The sequence below is a fragment of the Amphibalanus amphitrite genome, unplaced genomic scaffold (genome assembly GCF_019059575.1).
Source record: "Amphibalanus amphitrite isolate SeventyFive unplaced genomic scaffold, NRLGWU_Aamphi_draft 000531F_arrow, whole genome shotgun sequence".
Classification (NCBI taxonomy): Eukaryota; Metazoa; Arthropoda; class Thecostraca; order Balanomorpha; family Balanidae; genus Amphibalanus; species Amphibalanus amphitrite.
This window is the reverse complement of record NW_024882025.1, coordinates 327,573-343,760: the sequence shown is the minus strand read 5'-3', so window position 1 is coordinate 343,760 and position 16,188 is coordinate 327,573. Positions and strand designations below refer to the sequence as shown.

The following is a 16,188-nucleotide window of genomic DNA, read 5'->3' as shown; positions in this document are numbered from 1 at the left end:
CTGTTGTGTATGAGGCGGCGTTTAAGCCTCCAAAGACGGATTAATACAAAACCCATCGGAACGCCAGTTATGTATATCTCGCCTAAAAAGTTAAGGCACACCTTCTACGTAACTCGTAAGCCATAGAAACATTATGGTTGGAGGCTCCAACTTGGAGCTAGTGTTTGCGATGGTTCGTTGAATCACTACACCATGGATGAGCATTATATCATCCATGACTACACGATAAAACTATTTGTCCAAGGACAGCCAAGTCGCTGAGTCAGGAATACAAGTTAACAATAGCTGTTCTGCCAAGAGCCATTTACATAAACAATGTCAATCACAGTTAATGACTAAATCATGGGAGCGACAAATAAAAAGGTGGGTATCGTAAAAATATGATGCTCGCCACTCACATCACACCGTTGCAGAAGCCAATACGATGGGTCGATGATAGCAGACTGACAGGTGACTTTTGGACAGGTGACTACTTCGGCCGTGGTTCTTTGCTCACCATTTGCTCACCTGGGCCCAATCTCACCAAGTGGGGTAAACTCAATTTGGGGTAAAATACCAAACTACCCCACTCCGTAACTACAAAAATACTATCCCGAAATTAGTTAAACTAGCTTGGTGAGGTTGGGCACTTGGCCCAATCTCACCAAGCTAGTTTAACTAATTTCGGGGTAACTAATTTTGGGCACTTGGCCCAATCTCACCAAGCTAGTTTAACTAATTTCGGGGTAGTATTTTTGTAGTTACGGAGTGGGGTAGTTTGGTATTTTACCCCAAATTGAGTTTACCCCACTTGGTGAGATTGGGCCCAGGAGAGAATCTTATATCATTCCGTTACGTTTCAAACGGGACGAAGCAACATTACGAGCACAGCTATATAAAAAGGAATAATATAGAAGGAAACGTTTGGCATCCCTACATAAAATCGATTAAACGGGTTATTTTAACTAAAAAAGCAGCAACAACAACACAAACAAACAATTGTTGCATATCTGGCACCGTCATAAAATAGAGCGAACTGAAATACTAAATAAAAAAGAGCGAAAATATTCTCATTTTGGCAAACTTGTCGGCAACTACTAGCAGCTAAGTCATATTACACTGATCAACAGCCAAAAATGTACAGAGAGGTGAGCATTCGTTTTTCCCTAATTCGAGGCCGCTGATTCCAAATCTGGTCACCGTTTTGCCCCATCGGGCTCAGTTTTTTGTCTGGCACATACTGATGCCTTAAATTCTCACTTTTTATGCATTGTTGTTGGCCTATTGTAGATATCCTTAGATCTAGATGATATATCTTTTTAATCCATATTTACCACAGCCAGGCAACACAGATGAGCACAGAACTATTGAATTTGTTGGAACAGAAATGTATATCACACATCACAGCGCAATGTAGGTAATCACATATTGTACAATCACGGCAAAGTGCAATCAACCAACGGTATGGTCATCCATCTGTGCTACCTCTCGACCACAGAGGCAAGATTTTTGGTCATTTCAAACACTTTGGCATCTTCCTTTCGCTCAGCAACTCTTCTTGTTAGAATCGCTTCTGATTCTTGCTTTGTCTCCTCCCCTGCTGACGTTCCTCTCTCTGCAGTGTCCAGCAGTAATCACCCATCATATTCGGACCAGACTTGCCCTGATATCTGCTCTCCATCACGGCGATGTCCTGAGATAATACTCATTCATGATCCATGGTGTAGTGATTCAACGAACCATCATAAACGCTAGCTCCAACCATGATGTTTCTCTGGCTTACGTAGGTGTGCCTAAACTTTTAGACGAGATATAAATAACAGGTGTTCCGATAGGTTTTGTATTAATCCGTCTTTGGAGGCGTGGCCGCCGCCTTATGCACAACAGTGACACTGTCTGGACATGTTGCTTGGCAAGCGAAGCATAGCAGCATAGCGATATGGCAATATCATTGTGGTACAGTGGCATACAGAACAAAGGCAACGAGGACCCGTAACAGAGACACTACGAATGAAAGCGCTGGTTTCCAAAGGCTATCGACAAGCGTGGTGCTTATTTGCCGTAGCCTCTACCGTAGCCTCCACCGTAGCCCCCACGGGAGCCTCCGTAGCCTCCACCGTAGCCCCCACCATATCCACCATAGCCTCCACCGTAGCCGCCGTAGCCTCCACGCAGACCCGGCATGGGATCGGCGGACCGCTTGTAGCGGTAGCCTCCTCCGTAGCCGCCGTAGCCTCCACGGTAGCCTCCGTAGCCTCCACCGTAGCCGCCTCTATATCCGCCGCCGTAGCCTCTGCGGTGTCCGGCCACGGGCTCCGGACTGGCGGACCGTTTGTAGCGGTATCCGCCGTATCCGTATCCGTATCCGCCGTATCCGCGGTAGAACTTCCTCCTCTTGTGGGGCTCCGGCTCGCCTGTGACGAGGGCTAGCACCAGCAGAGTGAGGAGGGCGAAGCGCAGCATGGTGGCGGCGGCGGCGGGGGAGGTCTGGGGTGGGCGGCCGGTGGTCCGGGATGCCGTCAGTCTGCCGGCGCGCTGCCTTTATACCGTGTCCGCGGGCTGCGGTCAGTCGGCCCGGTTTTTGTCCCCACTCGTGACCCTGGGTCAGCGAGGTCAGACACAGATGCCATGGCAGAAGTGCAAGCGGCTGAGCACGGCACATTATCGCGACCATTTCGGCTCGTTCATTCCAACTGCGATTATGAGGTTTCCCCCGGCTACCAACAAATCAGCACCCACCAGCTCAGTAGTTTCAGAACAACCGGGAGGTGGCCACTGGCCATGCTCTTATATTGAGACTATCGATAATGGCACATTTGGTAGTGTTTGTAAACCAATCCATGATATGGAGTCAGTTTTTCAAACGAGCTTCTCTAACCACTGCGTGTAATGAAGGATTCAAAAGATTCCCAATAACGATCGTGTCGTGTTTAGATTTTAAGGATTAAGTGGTGCTGTTGCATTATGCATGTAATCAAACATTCTTTTTGCAAATATTGCTGGTGTTCGTAACTCGTAATGAAGATTTACAAACGTGGAAAGTGACACTTTACTCAAAAACATCAAACGTCATTTTATCATCAAAAACATAATTTAGTCAAACATCGTTCAAAGACCGTTTGTAGACCATATAATAAACGTGACAAATGTCAGGCATTGACTCCACAGGGCGGGCGCAACACTGCTGTGCAATGTGCATTTTTGACTATAAAAGTGTCCCAAGGTTGCCACTTATTCAATACAACCGAGTCGATATCACCAGTAGACAAAAACGGACCGCGCATGTCCAAATTTGGACCATTTCATTCGACAAGTTATTTTTGACCGGACACGTCGTGACGTATTATCCCAATATGATACTCGCTACGGTTCCGCATGCGGTACGATTTAATCAGAACCATCCGTGTCAGGCGCTGTTAGTTAGCGGAGAGGGCCTCAACCTAGAGGTGGCAAAATGTGGACCCGGGGACCCGGTCCAAAGAACCCAGACCGGTTCCTGGAAATTTGCTGACCGGTCCAACCGGGTCCTGCCATAAACCATACATTTTGCACACTACACATGATTGCAAAATATTGAAGTGAATGAAAAGAAAACATTTGTTCGTGTATGTTTCTTTACACACTGTAGCTCATAAGTGTTCCCAGTGGGAAAAGGCTGTTTTACATGATGCAACTATTGATACCTACAAATAGTTTGCATTAATTGACATTTGGGAAACGTGTCCAACTGGTTCCGATGCCAACTTAAACCGGGTCCGACTGGTTCCAGAAATGTCCAGTCGGGTCTGGTTCGAGTCTGGTTACCAAAATTTTCACCTTTTGACACCTCTACCTCAACCCGTTAAAAACTGATAAAAAAGAGACTGATCGACTGACTATCTAACATGTTATGGCGACCGGCCATTCTAGCAGCTCCCGTGCTCTGTTTAGATCAACGTCTGCCGTTGGCATCTGGGCTGACCTCGCTGACCCAGGGTCACTAATACCGACAAAAACCGGGCCGACTGACCGCAGCCCGCGGACACGGTATATAGGCAGCGCGCCGGCGGACTGACGGCATCCCGGACCACCGGCCGCCCACCCCAGACCTCTCCCGCCGCCGCCGCCGCCATGCTGCGCTTCGCCCTCCTCACTCTGCTGGTGCTAGCCCTCGTCACAGGCGAGCCGGAGCCCCACAAGAGGAGGAAGTTCTACCGCGGATACGGCGGATACGGATACGGATACGGCGGATACCGCTACAAACGGTCCGCCAGTCCCGAGCCCGTGGCCGGACACCGCAGAGGCTACGGCGGCGGATATAGAGGCGGCTACGGTGGAGGCTACGGAGGCTACCGTGGAGGCTACGGCGGCTACGGAGGAGGCTACCGCTACAAACGGTCCGCCGATCCCATGCCGGGCTTGCGTGGAGGCTACGGCGGCTACGGTGGAGGCTATGGTGGATATGGTGGGGGCTACGGTGGAGGCTACGGAGGCTCCCGTGGGGGCTACGGTGGTGGCTACGGTAGAGGCTACGGCAAATAAGCGTTGCGCTTGTCGATAGCCTTTGGAAACCAGCGCTTTCATTCGTAGTGTCTCTGTTACGGGTCCATCGTTACCTTCACTCGTCATCACCTCATTGTGTTTGTGCCTGCATCGGCTACCATGCTACCAATATGCCGAAACTGCCGTGGGTCTGAGATTGTCACCTGAAGAAATATATGGCGAAACAGTCACCACTCGGGTTGGACCATTGTTTTCGTACTGTACATAGAGCAACGATCTCATGGGACTGCCACTTTAGTTTGTCGGCACGGGCTCCCGGACCCCTCCCCCACCTCTCCCTTTCCCGTTTGCGTCTCACCTCCACCCGCAGTATGAGCATGACGACCTGCAGGATCTCCGAGCCGCCGGGGTCACCCAGAAGTTTCACCGAGTCCACCCGGGCCGGCTCCTCGTCCATGTAGCGGGTCACGTGGAACTTGTCCTCCTCCAGGCTGTATGAACTGCGGAGAGGGAGGATAGTCACGTGATATTTTGTACAGCGTTCTGTATCATTCATGCTTCCTAACAGTTACAGCCAGAGGTCAATATATTTGGCTGCAAGCGCGATTGGTCTAATGTCCGGCCTCCACGGTGCTCGCTGAGTAGCATATGAAGAAAAAAGTCCGTATCTCCCGCACCGTGTTATGAAACGGCGGGCGTTATCAGTATTCAAATATTAGAGTCAAAGGACGGAAAAGGTATATTTACAAGTGTATTCGAATGTTTATTCCTGTTGTTCTGCCACCAAGATAGCAAGATAGCAATCAATAGCTATACCAACAAATTCATCAGTAAAGAGCTCGTTGCGAATAAGTACAAAACACGGCAAATAGCACACCAAACAGTCCATTCTAGCATCATGGTAAGACACTAGCGCGGGCCCATCCGTCAACAGCACCAAGTTCTGTCCCAGTTGATCAAATACTTTCCAGTTACTATCAGCTACGCCCTTCATTGATCCACGGCCCGCCCAAGTAGACCCCCTCACGGAGAGAACGGTTCCGAATCCCCCGAGTCCGCGGTGCCCGGCGGAGGCGGGTAGCCCTCCGAACAGCTCTCTGAGAGGGCTGGCGAGGTTATCCGACTACCCAGCGTCGACAGCTGCCGGGTCGAGCCCATACTGCTCAGTTGCGCAGGCGGTGAGTCAGCGCCGGCCAGCAGCGGCGTGCCCGAGTCGTCTGACCCCTCCTGAGAGTCGTCCGAACCGTCCGGCGAGGGGTCCTCGGAGCCGTCAGAGGCCGCGTCCACGTCATACCCGGTGATCCGGCCGCTGGGCGAGAGGTGCGCGTCGGTACCCAGCAGGGTGCGGGCCGTCACCACCCGCCCGGAGCCGGTCACCGTCACCGGAGCGCCCGAGGGGGTCTGTGTCAGCGCCCGGCCCGAGGGCGTGCGGTTGACGCTCAGCTGACTGGCAAAGCGCACCTGTTTGCTCGGCTCCAGGAAGAACTCGGTTTCGCGTGACGGAGTGATGCTGATGGTCCGTGACGGTGTGGCCAGCGAGTGACGGGACCGTGACAGCAGCAGGGACTGTTTGGAGGGGCGCAGCAGGCGGCGCCGGGAGGGCGTCACGCGCACAAACTCTCCCGTCTGCAGCTGCAGATAGTCGAGCTGGTCCTTCTCGGACAGCCGCTCACCGTAAATCATCCTCAGTAGGCCGGGAAACAGGCCAAATCGCCCACTCTTACTGGCATACAGGAGTCCCGCGGCCATCAGAAGCAGCACACAGCCAATGAGCGCGCTCATGACCGCCACCCACTCCTCCGCGAGCGACTCTGCCACCACCACTGTGGTGCGAACGAACGACACACCGAACGCGTGTATGAGCCAGGTGCGAGCCGGGGTCGACACCAGACACCCGTAGAAGCCCTGCACGTCCTTACTGTGAGGATCGAGCCGCAGCACAGAGAACGGCGGCGAGCGCTCCACCGCCGCGCTGTCCGCGTCAATCAGTTCGTCCAGCCGCAGCCAGCGGACACGCGCAGAGCTGGCGTTCTTCCCGGCGCCCTTTCCTTTGCTCTTCCCTCCCCCACCGCCTCCGCCGCCGCTGTCCGGGGTCGTCACGTCCGAGTAGTCGCAGGAGAGCGCCGGCGCGTGGCCCTGCTGGTAGACGGCCTCGGTGTAGTGGTCAGCCAGCGTGGCCACGGCCGAGCTCACCATGCCGCCCCACTCTTTGACGGACATCTGGCGGGACGTGTCACGCCGGCCGTTCAGCAGGAACGACTCCACCAGACCCTGGAAACCGTTACTCTCGCCGATCTTTTTCAGTGTGTCCGGGGGACCGCCGCCCACGTATACGATTTTACGGCAGACGCTGAAATCGAGTCCGCGCATTAGACGAGTCCGGTGGACGAAATTCACCACCATGGTCATCACTTTGGGTTCAATGAGCACCCGCAGTCGGTACCACGTATCCAGCTCAGCGCTCTGACTGGACGCCAGACACTCCCGCGCCGCCGCCAGTTGGGCGCACACCTGGAACACACCACCCGTTTTGACGAACACAAACGACGCCTCCTCGATGCCGCGGGTGAACATGAGCACACCGTGCTGGCGGATCATGAACGTGGCGACAAAGTCCAGCCGGCGGCCGTGACTGCCGGCTCTGTCTCCGCTACTGTTGGTCGGACACTGCGCCGTGAAAAAGTCAGCCGCCTCCAGGCGCACATACACGTCATCCGCCGTGGCCACGCTGGTGGTGACGCCCTCGGCGATGGCCGGCACGCCGCCGGCCGTCCAGTCAGCCTCCATGCGCAGACTGTACTCCATGTAGTTGACGGCCAGCGCCGACACCGTGCCGTGGAACGCCGAGCGCCGGTTGCGGTCCGAGCCCACGTACATGTCCATATCGTAGTTGGGTCCGTCCGGCACGCAGCTCAGGTACGCCTTGCGGTGCTCCTCGGCGTTATCCAGCCTCATAAAGGCGCGGTCGCCGACTATAGCGACGGCCACCTCGTGCCAGTGACCAATCTGCACGGCCGGCCGGCCTTCGAGCTTCACCCGGCACTGACGCATCGTGCTCTCGAGTACCAGGAACCCACTGACGAGCGAGAGTCGCGCCCAGTCGCAGTGGTGCGGCTCGGGACACTTGTTCTGGAACCGGTGCAGCAGCACGCTGTCGCCCGACTCGGGCCGGAAGCGGACGTACACCAGCAGCAGCGCAGCTGGGATGTACAGCGGCCGGTAGATCAGGTAGCCGCTGCCGTTGAAGGCCGCCAGGAGACGCGTCTCGACCGTGCACGGCCGCTGGAAGCAGTAGTGCACCTCGGAGCCGACCCCCTCGCAGTCGCGTCCGCCGCCGGCCGGCGGAGGGTCGCCGCACAGCCGGTCCCGCGTGCTGACGCCGGGCCCGCAGGCGGAGGAGCAGGCGCTCCAGGCGCCCCACTCGGACCACTGACCGTCCAGGGCGCACTGCGGCTCACAGACACGCACCTCGCGGCTCGAGCCGCCGCACAGAGCCGGGTCCACGCCGCTGCCGCCGCCGGGACTGGGTACAACAACATCAACATCGCCGCCGCCGCCGCCAGAGTCATCAGACTGGTCGATTTCTTCATCGGAGGTGTCAGACTTGCTACTGCTGCTGTCAGACTTGCTACCACTGCTTCCAGACTTACTGCCACTACTGGAAGACTTACTACCACTGCTGGCAAATTTTCTGACACTGCTAGCAGGCTTACTGCCACTGCTGGAGGATTTCCCGCCGCTCGAACTGACTCCAGCACTGTTGTCACTCTGCCCACTGGTTGGACGGCCCTTCATCCACTTCCCTAGTGTGCCCCCGCCACTGCCTCCGCTGCCTCCGCTGCCTCCCCTGCTGCGCGGGCCGCCGCCGGCCGCGGTGGTCGTCTGTGGCCGCCGGGTGGCCGGCCGTTTCTTCATTCCATCCGGCGGCAGGCGCAGGTCGATCCGTTTCGGCCCTGTATAGGTCGCCCGGCGGTGACGGGTACGGTGCACCCGCCGCCGCCGGCGCAGGGTCACCTCATCGGTCTCCGGCACTCGGTCCGAGTCCTCGCTCCTCAGCGACACCAGCCGGCAGCGGCGGTGGCGCTGCTGCGTGCCCACGCCGCACGAGGCGCTGCACTCGCTCCACGGCCCGAACGGGGCCCACTCGGCGCGGCCGCCCACGGACGACTCGCACGGCACGCTGCAGTCGCGGGCCGAGAACGACTTGCCGTGACAGCGGCCCTCGGACAGATTCGGCGCCGGGTCGGTGCAGGTTCGGAACCGCAGCTGCTGGCCGTCTCCGCAGGGCGCAGCCGAACACTCGCTGTACTGCGACCACTCGGTCCAGCCGCCCACTATCGGGCACGCCACGGCCTGCTTGAGACAGTGTAGTGACGCCCAGAGCGCGTGGACGCTCCCGTTACCGACCACATCCCGCAGGTGTTCCAGGCTGCAGTGCTGACGGATACAGAGCGTATCCAACTCTGGATGAGCATGCACCTGTTTCTGAAGTAGTTGTAGCGCTAGCTGTTGAGACGGGTTGTGTTCCGTCATAAACCCAGCCAGCTTATCCAGCCCGCAGCCGCGGGAGACACAGTACTGCACCTCGGAGGCGCGGCCGCGGCAGCGGAGGCCGCCGTGCGCCGGCTCCGGTCGGTCGCAGAGCCGGCGGCGCACGCGCTCTCCGACTGCTCCGCAGGTGGCGCCGCACTCTGACCAGTGTCCCCAGGAGCCCCAGCCGCCGTCCTGCGGGCACGCGGCGCCCGGCTGCAGCGAGCACACCAGCTGGTGCCAGAGACGGGTGCGCGCGCGCTCAGACACATCCGGGAGGATCCAGGTGAGCCGGTCCCCGATCACCATCTCCTCGGTACAGGCGCGCTTCATCAGACAGACTCTCTTGAAGAACTGCTGACTGGCCGGTGCCAGCTGCGTCAGACTGCGCGCCAGGCCGGCGGACATGACGATCGTCCGCGTCCGCTCGAAGAGGGACGTGGTGACCGTCTTGTGTACGGGTTTGGACGGCGGCGGCAGCTCCGTGGAGGAGGAGGGCGTCGTCCGGTGCTCCGGAGGATCGTCATCCTCGTCAACAGGACGCTCCAGAGGGGACAGCGTGGTCGTCGCGGCGGTGGAACGAAACTTGGACAGGTGCTTCAGCGCCATCGAGTTGTTGTTTAGCATCTTCCTGGCCATTTTCTTGGCCTCGGCTGTTTTGTTGGGGTTCCGTACCAGACGATTGAGGGTAAAGTTCTCGTCCTCTTCATCGAAATCGAAGAAAATCGGGTCTCCGCCAACACTGAGACGAACATTACACGCCACAAATAAAATAAAACAAAAGATGACCAATTTTATGTCTGTACGAGCAACACGCATGACGACTGTTCAAACACAATGAAAATATGTCCTGATTAATTATAAGCGGATGATTATCTGAGCAATAGCACAATAATTTCAAAGACGGTGCATTTACCGGCCTTGATACGTGGATGCATTGGGAGGCTTATTGAAGTAGGAAACAAGATAAAACAATCAGAAACAGAATGTTCAACATAACACGTGAAAGGCATATCATCATTCCTCCATGAAGCCAGCTCACCAATAAGGAGATATATACACGTATACAACAGCGATGAAAACGGTACGGTTAATAGCACGGTGACTTTAAGTTAATAGAAGACTGCCCATGACTGCCCCCACCACTCACCAACTCATGGGTGAGTCCTTTTCAAGCAGGATGCCCACGTGAGGGATGCCATCCTCGTCCAGGTAGTCGGAGAGCCGCTCAGCGTGCGCGTCATCACGTCGGAACACCTTCACCACCTGAGAACAGATAGAGGGAGAGGGAGACAGGTGAGGTTGGGTCGGGTAGCAGATAGACGGGACCAGGGGATCTGTATTGTCTCAAATAGCCGTGCGTGAAGTGACATAGTTATTTTTGCAGCGGTGTTCTCGCAAAGTGGCACAGTTTATCGCCTGACAAGAAACAATCTGCTCACAATGAATCTTCCGCAGTTTGCTAGCAGCATTCCAAGTAGTAATCCTACTCAGTTCAAAAGTGGCATCTGAAAAAAAGTCCGAAAAAAATCATTCGATTCAGTGGAAACGCTGAATCCCGAAAGTAAATGTTCCTAGCACCAAACAACAGACACACAGGGGTCACAAGACGACATTATACAATACGCAAAAAAAAATGTTGAAAATGTATCGCACACAACTCACTCTACCAAAAAATGGCAATTAACTAGTCAGAATCATTGACAACGGACCACCGTTCAATCATTACCAGGCACAGAAAAGCCAATGTCCGCTCCGCTCATGCCATCCATCCGTTCGCCTTCAGTTGAGCCGAGGTATTGGAAATAGGAGATCGCATCCAGGCGCGGTGATCTACCAGAGTACAGAAGAGCCGTTTGAGATACGGCACGGGCGACACGGATCTAAAACTCGAATCGCATTAAAAAAATTATCAAAAAAATTACAGAGCGTTCAAGAGAGGAGTTTTTTCAGACATATTTACCATATCCCAGAGGTTTCTACTTAAATGACACAAGTGATAACTTTCACACAAAGTCCAGTAAATGAGTGTATAAACTATTCGACAGCATACAACATATTTCCCCATAAGACGATGGCATGACGGGCCAACAAAACAAGGAGTGATACAAAAATATAGGAGTTCGAAATGTCTGAAGAAGATCTCAAAGATAAAGAGCTTGTATTTTCATTTAACCTTACAGCAGGTAAATTTTTAGTGAAGAAGCGAAGATTCAAGGAGGCAATTGAAAGCTTTTCCAGGGCCCTTGCCCTTACACCAAATCACGAAACATGTTTGACGATGAGAAGCAAGTGCTATCTTCTCCTTGGTCAACATGACAAAGCGCTGAAAGATTCGGAAGATGCGTTGGCAAATAATCCCACGTCGAGCACAGGTATTGTGCAAAAAGCGGAAGCGCTATACGCTCAAGGAGAGTTCGAGTACGCTCTGGTTTGCTTTCACAGAGGTAAAAAGCTGAGATCAGATATCGAAGAATTTAATCTGGGAATACAAAAGTCTGCCGAAGCTATCGAAAACGCTATCGGAGATAAGTCTGGGCTGCGATTCTGCCGCATGGGTAAGATACTCCGACAAATACAGGCCAAGAAAGAGAAAGAGATCCAGGCCAGCACGTGGCGCGGCCAAAAGCGTAAGCAATCACCCACCGAGCAGGACGACGCCAAAAAGAACTACGGCTGCAAGACGCTGCTGGAGGAGCTGTCCAAGGACAAGGCGTTCCTGCAGAAGCTGATCCACCACCCGGAGCTGACGGGGCCGTGTAAGGACGAGATCGTCAAGGAGGCCAGCGAGGTGCTCGAGTTCATGCAGACTCGCCAGGAGTTCTGGGGCCAGCAGAAGCCGCTGTATGCCCGCAAGATACAGCGCAAGATGGCCGAGGGCAAGACCACGGTCGACGAGGAGGATGAGCAGCTGCGCCGGCGCATCGACGAGAAGAAGAGCCGCGTGCAGGCCAACCACGAGACGGTGACGCGCCTGCTGGTGGACATTGACGCCACCCTGCAGCGCGCCGAGTACGAGCGCGCCCTGCAGATGTGCGCCGAGGCCGAGCAGACCATCAAGTCGTACAGCCTGACGTGGCTGCCGCGCCGGCAGGCCTACCTCGGCGTGGTGTACAGCGCGCTCGGAGACGCCCACCTCAAGCTGGGCCACTACCGAGAGGCGCTCAAGTGGCACAACAAGGACCTCGAGCTGAGTAAGGACAACCCGCGCCTGCTGCACTCGCGAGCGCGCGCGCTCGACAACCTCGGCCGCACTCACGCCACATTCCGGCGCTACCAGGCGGCCATCGACGCCTGGGAGCAGCGCATCCCTCTCTCTCGCAGCCCTGAGAAGCGCACCTGGCTCTTCCACGAGATCGGCACGTGCTACCGCGAGCTGGGCCGCCACGAGACGGCGCGCTTCTACGGCACCAAGTGTGTCAAAGAGGCGCGCCGCTGCGAGCAGCAGGCGTGGATCATGCGCGGCCTGTGGCTGCTCGCCGAGGCCGAGACCCAGCTGGAGGTCATGGACGCGGCGCTCAAACACTTTGACCAGGCCATCGAACTAGCGACCGCGCACGGCACCAAGCAGGAGGTGAAGGCTCTGGAAGCCGCCTGCCAGCGTGCCGTCGAGCTGATGAAGCAGCGCGATGCCGACCGCGCCAAGGCCAAGGCGCTCTATACTACCGTGGGTGTCATCCAGCCGCGCCGCTCCGTCGGAGGGAACGTCAAGTTCGACGAGCCCGACGAGTCGGAGGAGGAAGCGCAGGAGCGCATGCCGCGGCCCAACATCGTGCTCATCGAGGGAGCCGACGAGAGCGGCTCGGTGATCGACATCAGCGACAGTTTCGACGACACTGGCAGCTACGTGGACTGGACGGACGAGGACACGCTGCCGCCAGAGGAGCCCTCCCAGGAGCAGCTGGCCGCCGCGCCGGACGGAGAGGAAGGCGAGGACGAGGACGAGTCCTCCGGCGAGGACAGCAGCCCGCGCTCCTCCGGAGAGGAGACGGGAGCCGCGGCGGCGGCGAGCGGCGATGAGGAAGGTGAGGCCGCCGCAGAGACCGAGCAGGAGACGACCGGTGGCGAGACGACGGCGCTTGAGGACGGGGAGGAGGATACCGTCGGGGAGACTACCGATGGAGAGGACGACGGGGAGACCACAGAGGGCGAGGAGGAAACAGACGTCGGAGAGACGACCGAGGGCGGGGAGACGGGAGATACCGCGGCCACCGGCGAGGAGGTCGAGACCGAGGACGGCGGTGAAGAAACGCAAGCGGAGGACGGAGGGGAGGCTACAGAAGAGGGAGGAGACACCGAGGCGGCCACCGAGGAGACAGGGGAGGAGGAGGCCACCGAAGAAGGAGCAGCGGCAGAAGAGGCTCCTGTGGAAGAGGGAGCAGCTGAAGAGGGAGCGACCGAAGAGGCTCCCGCTGAAGAAGCGCCTGCCGAAGAAGCTCCCGCTGAAGAAGCCCCTGCGGAAGAGGCTCCCGCCGAAGAAGGGGCGGCAGAGGAGGCTCCAGCCGAGGAAGAGGCGGCTCCTGCAGCGGAGGAAGCCCCAGCAGACGCCACGGAGGGTGGCGAGGCGGAGGCACTACCAGCAGAAGTCGACGGAGCGGAGGAGGCGCCAGCAGAGCCTGCTGAGGACGCTGACGCCCCCGCCGAGTGAGGTCAGCGGACTTTCGCCACCAAGCCGTCACCTCCCTGTCGTCCTTGTCTGCTGTCAATTTTAGGAGTGCTTTCGGTCGGAAATGTCTTTTGACAAGTGACGTGCTTGGTTGGGAAGTGTACACATATGTTCCATCATATCTTAGGGACGTACCCCATATTCTTATCATTAAAATCCTAGGTGAGCAATTGAATACACGACTACGAACTGACAATAATAAGATATCGTACAGGAAACTTGTCCTGAGTTTAGAGTGGATAGTCCATTGTCTGTTCCGTCGAATACCAGCCGCAGGCTGTCCACAATGGCCGGAATCGCTGGCCTGCATACGTGCATTACAGGCCCGAGCGCGGATGGAGAAGGGGAGTGGAGAGCCTCCATCCACTGTCGCCAGCCGGCAGCGGACGTATCTCTCGTCCACACCATGACCTGGTGCGGACCGGATGCTCCACCGTCTGCACTGCCCTGCTTAGAGACAGTCGCCGGCCCGAACCAGGGCACGCGTCTTACATCGGAGGGCCGACTCGGCTGTGGCGGAAGATCCAAACCGCCGCGGCTCGGTGGCCGGCTGGAGACAGCGCACTGATGCCTCGGAAAGGGACCGGAAGTGGCGCACTTCCGTCCAACGGAGGAGCGCAGCTGGAGAGCGTGTGAGGTCAGTGTCCGGAGCGGTGAGACAGCTGCTGACCGGTCTCTGTGACCCAAAAGCCAGTGGTGTGTTGGTTCCAGATTAGAGATGCCACAAATTTGCAATTTCATTACCCGCCCCGCCCCGCAGCTACCCCTTGCCCAACCACAACTACCCGCAAGCTGATTTTGGCTGAGCCGAACCCACCAAAAACCCGCAATTTCAAAAACCTGCTTTTGCAAGAAAAAAATACAGCTGGGTCAATGCTAGAGCTATATAAACCTTACTTGCTTCATTGCTGTGCAGAAAAAGACAGCCAATCAAATAGTAAGGACTTGAAATTGCTATGCTAAGTCCTCAGGAAGTGCACACTGTAGTGGAAAATGAATAATGCATCAATACATTTGAAATCCCTTTCTGAAAAGAGTTCAGTAAAATTTTTCTCTCACCTTACCCTTCAGCATTGGCTGAGGATCAAAATTTCACTCTGGCTCCCTCTCAATGTTAGGCTTCTGGAATGATATTGCTATCAAAATGAATGTTGATATAAAAAGATATGCGATTTCCAGTTAAAAATAAATAGTGACACGGTGAATAATGAGCATCCGGTCGATCTACACATAAAACAAATCATGCAAAATCCGAGCAAAAACCAACTAACCACCAATGAACTACGCATTTCTGAAAACATGCGTCAGAAGCGTCACCAACAGCTGATTGCAAGGAATGTTACAGCGACTAAATTATTGCAGCCGTAGTTAGTGCGAACTTGTTGCGAAAACACCGTTGTACAATGCATATTCATGTGCCATTCTGATAAAATTATTTTACACAACAGCTAAAGTTTTACAATTCAGAGATTAATCACCGGTTAAGAAATAAAGAGACAGCAAATACTAAATTAAATGTAATAATTTTATAGATGGTCTTGGTAATGCTCTCCGCCTGGTCCTCTCTCGGCATACAAATAATAAGGACGTAAAAAGACAAAAGAAATAAATGCGACCAGCTACGTGGTTTTGTAACATGTATAACTGCTGTTTTGAGGCATTCAAAAACCAAGACAGAAAAATTGATTGTAAAATTATTATTGCGTCATCAATGACAGCTTTCCTTCGCCTCAGAGACCAAAATTGACGCAGTCAAATACCAATCCTTGTCATAATGTCGGAAGTGCGCCAGTATTGTATTGCGCTGTGTTTGGGCCGCATGCCAGTCAATATTTTGATTTTTTGTAACAGTAAGGGTAATTGGTGTGCTATTTTCGTTATATAGGGTGGGACAGAACATAGAGTAGGATAGGTAATCAATAAATTTGCATCAAATTTTGTTTAGCTGATAGGTCTTTTTTATGCCGACCAGACGCAAATAAAGTAACATGTGGTATTTGCTCTGATTTTCAACATCTCATTTAAGTCTGGGTTCTTCCATAATGTATGTATATCTAGTGCACACTGCACATGGACTTCAGTTCAGCTTCCTATAAGTTTGCTTTCATGTTCTTTTATGTTTTATGGAATGCTTTCATCAGCATTTATTTATGCTTTGTAGTTTGTTGCTTGTACCCTGGTTTGGTCATTGCTAGACTGTGGATGCTATTGCTGGTTGTTTTCAGTTTTGCATTTAAAATGTGCTGCCATGATATATTTTTATATTTGGTTCTGTTTTAAAAGTTGTTTCGATCAATATTGTATTGTTAACCTGAGCAAATGCACTTGGCATTGTTTTGCATCTAAAAAAAAAAAAAAAATAATAAAAAAATTAAAGGTTCTTAAGTCTGACCGCCAAATACCCGCCACACGACAAGTTTTGCTTCTCGAACCCGCCAAAAACCCTGCGGGTTTTGAAAACCCGCAGAAAGCGGGTTCGCGGGCTCAAAAGTGGCATCTCTATTCCAGATCCCATCACCCGCACTTTTGTC

General features: G+C 54.5%; 2 protein-coding genes across 4 annotated transcripts in view; one reads left to right on the top strand and one right to left on the bottom strand.

Annotated features, from left to right (window-relative positions):
- The window catches only part of LOC122393335 (DNA-directed RNA polymerase I subunit RPA2-like), a 41,474-nt gene that overhangs the window by 5,370 nt on the left and 19,916 nt on the right, over positions 1-16,188 (bottom strand). For all 3 annotated transcript variants that reach the window (XM_043389263.1, XM_043389264.1, XM_043389265.1), the window contains exons 18-19: positions 10,142-10,257; positions 4,820-4,961 (exon numbers count right to left, since the gene is read on the bottom strand). In XM_043389263.1, the coding sequence (XP_043245198.1) occupies positions 4,820-4,961; positions 10,142-10,257 (258 nt within the window). The remainder of the gene's footprint in view (positions 1-4,819; positions 4,962-10,141; positions 10,258-16,188) is intronic.
- On the top strand, positions 10,895-13,879 carry LOC122393336 (outer dynein arm-docking complex subunit 4-like). Its single transcript, XM_043389266.1, has one exon. It carries the CDS (start codon positions 11,120-11,122, stop codon positions 13,637-13,639), a length of 2,520 nt encoding a protein of 839 aa, XP_043245201.1. The 5' UTR covers positions 10,895-11,119; the 3' UTR covers positions 13,640-13,879.